Source organism: Mus caroli, chromosome 1, assembly GCF_900094665.2.
Source record: "Mus caroli chromosome 1, CAROLI_EIJ_v1.1, whole genome shotgun sequence".
Lineage (NCBI taxonomy): Eukaryota > Metazoa > Chordata > Mammalia > Rodentia > Muridae > Mus > Mus caroli.
In genome coordinates, this window is record NC_034570.1 from 89,749,497 (window position 1) to 89,758,040 (window position 8,544).

The 8,544-nt window shown below is 36.1% G+C and overlaps 1 protein-coding gene across 2 annotated transcripts in view; it reads right to left on the minus strand.

Moving 5' to 3' along the window:
* Positions 1–6,709, minus strand: part of LOC110294998 (solute carrier organic anion transporter family member 6A1-like) — an 87,319-nt gene extending 80,610 nt beyond the window's left edge. The window contains exons 1-2 of one of the 2 annotated variants that reach the window (XM_021163445.2): positions 6,259–6,695; positions 3,967–4,227 (exon numbers count right to left, since the gene is read on the minus strand). In XM_021163445.2, the coding sequence (XP_021019104.1) occupies positions 3,967–4,227; positions 6,259–6,580 (583 nt within the window). In that variant the 5' untranslated portion in view covers positions 6,581–6,695. Of the gene's footprint in view, positions 1–3,966; positions 4,228–6,258 lie in introns of both variants that reach the window. The other variant, XM_021163439.1, reaches the window with a different exon arrangement.
* Between the last annotated feature and the right edge of the window lie 1,835 nt (positions 6,710–8,544).

The window sequence follows — 8,544 nt, forward strand, 5'->3', positions numbered from 1 at the left end:
CCAAGAAGTGGGAGTGGGTGGGGGAGATGTGTGGGGGACTTTTGGGATAACATTGGAAATGTAAATGAAATAAATACCTAATATTAAAAAAAAATCTTTCACCAGGTAATGGTGGTGCATGCCTTTAATCCTAGCACTTGGGAGGCAGAGGCAGATGGATTTCTGAGTTTGAGGCCAGCCTGGTCTACAAAGTGAGTTCCAGGACAGCCAGGACTATACAGAGAAACCCTGACTCAAAAAAAACAAAAACAAAAACAAAAAACAAACAAAAAATAAACCCCACATCTTCCCTACTTTATGTTTTTTGTGTCTTACATTTTTCATAGCAACAAGTAAATGTACATGGGATAATAAAGACAAGATATTAAATGATAAAGATTAGTTACTGTGTGGTCATGCTCCCATTTGATCTTAAAATCCTTTGGATCACAGGCTATTTCTTAATTTTCTGACTCACAAGGTTATGGGGTTTGTGTATTTATACTTGCTCATAGATTGGCAGAACTAAGCAGGTCATGCTAAACCATAACTATTGTGACCACCTTGGTTGAAATTTAAATGCTCATAAAATGTTGTGCAGAAACTAAAAGTACTGTTGTGCAGTAACTAAAAGTACAACCTATAACACCAACTAAATGGTATTTGCTGTATGTCTGTGGAACAACATATAACTCAGTGGAAATGGGAACATGCCCTAAAATTGTGATTTATCTTAACATATTACTCCTTTTTTGTTTTTTTTTAAATAATACATACTGTGTTCAATGGGTTTTTATGACATTTTCATATATGTATATAATGTATTCCAATTGATTACATATCTTTACTCTCTCTGTTTGCCTCAGACTCCCACTGATTGGCTTCCAATTTGCATCTGGAACCCTTTACTATGTTCACAGTCTTATTTTTTTTAATGACTCAATAAGCTGCATTAGAAGTGTTTGCTGGATAAAAGGACAAGGTTCATTTGAAAGAATGTGGGCCATACATACCTTGCCAGGGACAGTACTGTTTCTCTCCCTCCTCCTCTTCCTCCTCCTCCTCCTCCTCCTCCTCCTCCTCCTCCTCCTCCTTCTTCTTCTTCTTCTTCTCTCTCTCTCTCTCTCTCTCTCTCTCTCTCTCTCTCTCTCCACTCTCTCTCTTAGAGAAACACTTAGCTACATGCACATCTACAGGAATGCATAGTGAGCTAATTTTCTCCCCATGATAGGTTGTTCACAGATGCTATCTTGGGTAACTGATGTGCACATACTCCCTGCTGCTATGAATTCAAGACTATAATGGTCTCTTCATGCCTAAGTTCAATGTTTCACACAACTTCTCACACCCTCTGCCCCATCAAGCTCTTTCCTTCTTCTGCCTCTTCTTCTGCTATGTTCTGTGATCTTTGTAGGACCCATTTATGGCTGTGCCTGTAACAGTCACTCTTTCTTAATTCTTATTCTTCTCATCTTTCCATCTAATGTCTTTTAGTATGTGGTCCAAATAATCCTTTAAAACTCCTGTTGGAACGTTCCTGTTAACTATCTCAGTGGCCCTGTATATGTTTTTTTTCTTCTGTAATTACCATTGACACTTTTTAAAATTTTCTCTCTTGCAACATGCAAACTCAGAAAATTACAACCTTAGTCAAATTATCACTTTTCCATGATCTCTGGCTATACTTTTAGAGCTGATGAAATCTGTCATTCAAAATCCAGTTTAACTCCGTGGTGAATAGACTCAAGAAGGTCTCTTCAGGTAATGAGAGTCAAAAATGTAACCACCTCCCCACCCCATGAGGCCATTTACCCCTGCCTTATTCTAGTCAGTTAACTTACTAGTCTACCTACTCCTAAGGATCACACTTCTCAGATTAGCACTGACTACAACTTTTGAGCCATAACAATAAAAAATCATTCTTCCTTGAGTATATTGAAGATTACAAATAATGTAAAATATCAGCAGCATAAACCCCAAAAGTGAAACCATCAAGAAGTTGGGTGTGTCCAATATTAGAAGTATTAATTAAAGCTCTAATTTCACAATAAGTAAAGTTTAATTACATTAAATAACATGAGCTATGTTACTGGATTGACAGAAATAACTATTGTAACATTTTAGGTAAAAGTCATGTTGAAGTTAGCCACAGCAATGTGTATCAAATGAAAAAACATGAATTTGTCTTTCATACACTCTTATAGGAAAACAAGATTTCTACAAGTGACAAAAAGAGTGAAAACAACTTGGAGCTGAAGGGGTCCTCAGCAATTCAGAAATCTTGGTGTTCTTCCAGAGAACCTGCATTCTGTTTCCAGCACATAAATGCCAGCTCAAACCCATCAGTACCTCCAGTTCAAGGGAATCTGACAAGCTCTCTAGCCTAGGCAGAAATCAGCATGTATATGCTGTCTATCCATCCATACATACATGCAAAACACTCAAACTGATAAAAAAAATCACTTAATTTTTTATGGCATATAAACACACTCTTCTTTCTCCAATTACAATTTAACAATTATAAATAAAAAGCAGCAATTAATTTGAGGGTGACTGTGAGGAAATACACAGGATTGGAAAAGAGGGACCAATATGAGACTGTTTAGGAGAACAAGATGTGGGGGGAGTTTTTGTTTATATAAGCTGAAATGAATGTACAGTCAAAAGGATTTATACACATAATCCCATTTAGAACAAAATGTATAAAGCATAGATGATATGAACAGGATTCAACAGTAAGAAAAATATTTACTGCTATGACTCTTCAGTGCTGATGACAGCCTTTTCAAGATTCAGTTTTTTAAAAATTGTAATTCTCTCTCTCTCTCTCTCTCTCTCTCTCTCTCTCTCTCTCTCTCTCTGTGTGTGTGTGTGGGGTGTGTGTGTGTGTGTGTGTGTGTGTGAAAAAGCCAGTGCCATTAGAGAACTGTAGAGTGTATTAGATCCCCTAGAGGTGTACTTATGTGTGGTTTCTGGTTACCTATTACACATGCTTGAAATGAGTCAGTTCCTCTGCAAGGGCAGTACATGTTCTTAATTACTGCCTAGAATGTTTAATATTTATAAGACAAATTCCTGATGATTCTATTATTTCTGATAAGAATACTGTTAAGAGAACAAAGTAAGGAAATGCTTTTCATTCTTTTCACTAGTCAACTTCTCATTGAAGCAAATATCAGATCTATAAATATGACATTAAAACATGTATAATATAAACTTCTTACATTTCTGCACATTATATACTATGTAACTATTTTAATATTAAAATGTTCATGCTTCATATTAACTACTTTTAAACTTTATGTTGTATAAATGTTACAAATATGCCATACATTGTAAACTTCAAAAACATTCATTTACATACATATACATTTTGCTTATTTATCATGTCTTGTTAAAATCCACCTTATCATGGATACAAAGCCTGTCCACAATAAGGAAGGCTCTGGAACAATAGTGTTAGAAGTATACTCTAAGGACATTTCAAGTAGATCTTATTTAGTAGGAATAATGAAAAACTGTGGAATCAACACTGAACAATGTCACAACGCTACTGTCTTTGTAGATTCAAATGTTAGTCAATGAGTAGGATACAGCTTTTTAAAAGGATTAATTTTCTATTTACACCTTCATTATGTGTAGGCTTATTCATGTATTTGAACTTTTATGGGTCTGTGCTATGAATAAAACAAACAGAATGACTAAAGTATCTGGTAGAAAATAAAATGACTTTCCAGACTTCTCTAGAGATTTGTAACATCCATAAAATTGTATGAAAGAAATAATTTTATTCATTATCCCACAATATTACTTCTTTGAATCATCTTGTCTGAGAGATGAAACAGAGAGCTAAGTGTGGTTATATAAATACTTACAGAAGAAAGGATACACAGATATACCCCACTATCTATTCTCCATTCCTTGAACCAATGAGTTAAATAAATATTGATTTAGTGCATGATAAAATATTGGAAAACAGTATCTCACCTATGCTTTGTCTTCCTGGTATTATAATTTCATATGTAAAGAAAGGAAAAGCAAATAACATTGATTCAAGTCCCATTAAAATGCAGGAAGCTGCAACCCATCTTGTTCTGTTCCCTTTACTTCCAAAGTGTGCTATAATTATTGCTACTATGAAAGACGCAATATAATCACTGAAATCCATCAAATACCACTCCGTCCTCGACAGAGAAAATTGAACTTGATATATGTTTAAAGTCATATCAGCAACAGCAAATAAAGCACCTAGGAAGATAAAAGAAAGACAAAAGTCAATACGATTAATATTAATAGACAAAACAGATCACTATTACAATCACAGAAAACGTTATACTGATTCAAGTTTATTTTATGATGTTATGAACATTAAAACCAGTAAACTAAATAAAATAACTTGAATGAAATATTTTACCTCAATATAAGAAGCTATTTTAAGTACCTGTATTAGTAGTCATAGAGATCAACTACATTGGAACCCTCTTATCATTCTTTTAAATGTACCATGTACCAACTTTAAAGAAGTAATAAATAATATGATGGATGTTTGCCTATTTTCACTAAATTGAAACTGTAAGGACATGTGAACCCAGTTTTGATTTCCAAATATAGCCTTTTTCCATAACTAGGATGCTGTGCCTGAAGCTTGACCATTCTCTACATTTTCAATCTTAAAAAAAAAATTATGTATACATTTCATGTAAATTGTTTTTAGGAACATGAAGTACATGGTAGAATTATCTGTGTACAATCACCATGCATCATGTAAAGAAGAAAAAAATCATATTAAGGGGAAAATAACATGATAAAAGGAATAGCTACAAAAAGATTTACATTTCTTGGACTGAAAACAGAAAAAGGTTACAAATTCAAACTCATGGTGTGCCTGCAAAGTGGCAGGGTCACATGTCATTGCTGAAGCCACCATAGCTGCTGTTGCCCAATGACCTCAAACACTCCTTGGATTGCAGGGATGCAGGAATCCACACTGCTCTTCCTAAAGCTCCCAAAGCTCTGAGAACAAACTGATCCCCGCTGGTCTAAGGCCCCAGGGCGCACACAGGACCTCAGTGCTGCTGAAATATTCGTGATTGATGCTGATTGCTGAAAGGACCCTGATATAGCAGTCTCTTGCAAGGCTATGCCGGGGCCTAGCAAACACATAAGTGGAGGCTCACAGTCAGCCTCCACTATTGGATGGATCACAGGGCTCCCAATAGAGGAGCAAGAGAAAGTACCCAAGGAGCTAAAGGGGTCTGCAACCCTTTAGGTGGAACAACAATGTGAACTAACCAGTACCCTGGAGCTCTTGTCTCTAGCTGCATATGTAGCAGAAGATGGCCTAGTCGGCCATCAGTGGAAAGAGAGGCCCATTGGTCTTGCAAACTTTATATGCCTCAGTACAGCGGAACGCCAGGGCCAAGATGTGGAAGTGGGGGAGGGGGAGTAGTGGGAGGGAAGGGCTTGGGGGACTTATGAGGTAGCATTGGAAATGTAAATGAAGAAAATACCTAATTAATAAAAAACATAAAAAAGAAAAGAAGAGAAAAGAATATCTATTCTCTACTTTGCCAACAAGAACCTCAATCACTGAGTGCTGCTCCTGCTGCCAAAATCAATACCCAAATCAGAAGACCACAGAAGATTCTGCGTATACATTTCATACCTACTGCCCCAACCTTTCACTGACAATAGCTAAGTGTGAGAGCCTGCAGGAAGCTAGAGAGCAAATGTATTTTCCAAGTTAGTACAAAAATTATTCGTAAAAATATATAACTAAAATAATAGAAGAGAAGGAGAAGGAAGAGAATGGAGAAAACAACATGAGGATAACAGCAGTCATGTGTTTCTTTCAGCAATCTGAACCACTTGAAGTCTCATCACCCCTCAATTCAAAAATGAGAAAACAAACTCCAGGTAGAAACCTGGTTAGCTGAGAGTGTTTCAAACTTGTGAGCAGAAATCGTGATGGCAATACTGTTTTCAATTTTATCTTAATCTCCAAAAGAATCAACCCGAACTTAAGTTGATCATTAAACAATATGCGCTAATTCAACTCCACCTTCCCATCTGTTAGGAGGCTATAATCCACAATATGCAATGCACCCTGCCACGCAGGGAGCCAAAGACTGAAGACAAGGGCAGAGGATTGGGTTAATTGGTTTTTGATGTGTTCAGGAAAATATGTCTCCTTCCACTGTCTCCTTCCCACAGTGCGTCAGCCTCATGACTACCTCAGTGACTCTTCTTACCCGAACAACCCTGTTTCTCCAAACTTACCATGAATTAAGACTGCTGCAACATATAAAGTCATAAAGCCATCAATGTTGTTGAAACGCTGTAAAAAAGGCAAAACTATAGGGCCCAAACCAAGTGGCCCCTCCTTGGAAGCACTGTATCTTGGATCTATTAACAACAGTTCGGCACTTGTAGGAGACTTCTTCCTTTTTGGGAGCCTTGCAAACTTCTTCTTGGCAATTGGTATTGTTTTCAGATACGTTTGTAATTTTATGACTCCCTCAGTTTCATTTTTGTTTTTATCTTCCTTCGCTACCACCGTAGCCTTTTTGTCATCTGCCTTTTTATTGCGGACATGGGCCATGGTTTATCTGAAGCAGCTCCGTGGACACTGCAGGTATGTTTTGAGGCACCTGTGTATTCCCTGGTCTCAGGTGTCTTACACTGTCCGTAAGAGAGCTGCCACTCTAACCTCTGCAGAAAACGTTATTTCAAGTACAGGAAGCCAACGTCCCTACAGAATGATGCAGCAGAAGTTCCAAGTCTGGATTCCATCTTCTTTGTGTAACAGAGAAGGAAAGAAGAGGAAGGGAAGACGGGAGACAGGGAAGAGGAGAGAGGAGATGAATATGATTAAATCATGTTGATCAAAAAGTTCAAACAACTAATAAAACTATTTGAAAAAGGAACGGGAAAAAATTGTACACAAATCACCAGAAACCAACCATCAGTATCTTCAGGCTTCATTCAGTGTGGTGTCTCTACAACTGGAAAATCTCGCTAAATACAAATTCACTTAAATAATAAATAAGTAAGAAAGTAAATAAATAAATATCAGGAAACAAGCCTAGATTCCATCTTCTCTGTGTCACAGAGAAGAAAAGAAGGGAGAAGGGAAAGAAGAGAGAGAAGGAGTATATGATCACATAACGTTGAACAAAATGTCAAATAAATAATATTAGTAAAAGAAACAGGAAAAAATAAACACGTAAGCAAAGAACTGATAACCAATCATCAGTATCACCACTATTTTCTTAATGTGGTGTCTGTACAGCTGGATAATCTCATTTGATAAAATTCATTTAGATTCTATAGTAATAATTAAGGAGTAAGGAAGGAAGCAAGTAAATATCTGAAAACATGAGACAATTTAAGCCTATACACTCTGATGGAAGAACTAGAAGAACAAGAAAGAGTCAGAATAAAAGACGACAAGCAAAATAAATAAATAAATAAATAAATAAACAAATAAATAAATAAATAAATAAATAAATAAATAAATAAATCAAGCAATGGCCTTGAATGAAAAGTTTTACCCTAAGGTATTTTATATTATGTGTGATTATTGTGAAGGGTGTTGTTTCCATAATTTCTTTTCAGCTGTTTATTCTTTGTGTAGAGAAAGGTCACTGATTTGTTTGAGTTAATTTTGCACCCAGCTACTTCACTGAGCTGTTTATCAGGTTTATGAGTTCTCTGGTGGAATTTTTAGGATCACTTATATATACTATCATATCATCTACAAATAGTGATATTTTGATTTCTTCCTTTCCAATTAGTATCCTCTTGAACTCCTTTTGTTGTCTAATTGTTCTGGCTAGGACTTCAAGTACAATGTTGAATAGGTAGGGAGAAAGTTGGGAGCCTTGTCTAGTCGCTGATTTTAGTGGGATTGCTTCAGCTTCTCTCAATTTAGTTTGATGTTGGCTACTAGTTTGATGTATATTGCTTTTATTATGTTTAGGTATGGGCCTTGAATTTCTGATCTTTCCAAGACTTTTATCATGAATGGGTGTTGGATTTTGTCAAATGCTTTCTCAGCATCTAAAGAGAATATCATGTGGTTTTTGATATGAGTTTGTTTATATAGTGGATTACATTGATGGATTTCCATATATAAACCATCCCTGCATCCCTGGAATGAAGCCTACTTGGTCATGATGGATGATTGTTTTGATGTGTTCTTAGATTCAGTTAGTGAGAATTTTACTGAGTATTTTTGCATTGATATTCATGAGGGAAACTGGTCTGAAGTTCTCTTTCTTTGTTGGGTGTTTGTGTGGTTTAGCTATCAAAGGAATGAATTGGGTAGAGTACTTTCTGTTACTCTTTTATGGAATACTTTGAGAATTGGAATTAGATCTTCTTTAAAGGTCTGATAGAACTCCGCACTAAACCCTGGACTTTTTTGGTTGGGAGACTATTAATGACTGCTTCTTTTTCTTTTGGGAATATGGGACTGTTTAGGTCATTAATCTGATCCTGATTTAAATTTAGTACCTGGTATTTGTCTAGAAATTTATCCATTTCATCCAGGTTTTCCAGTTT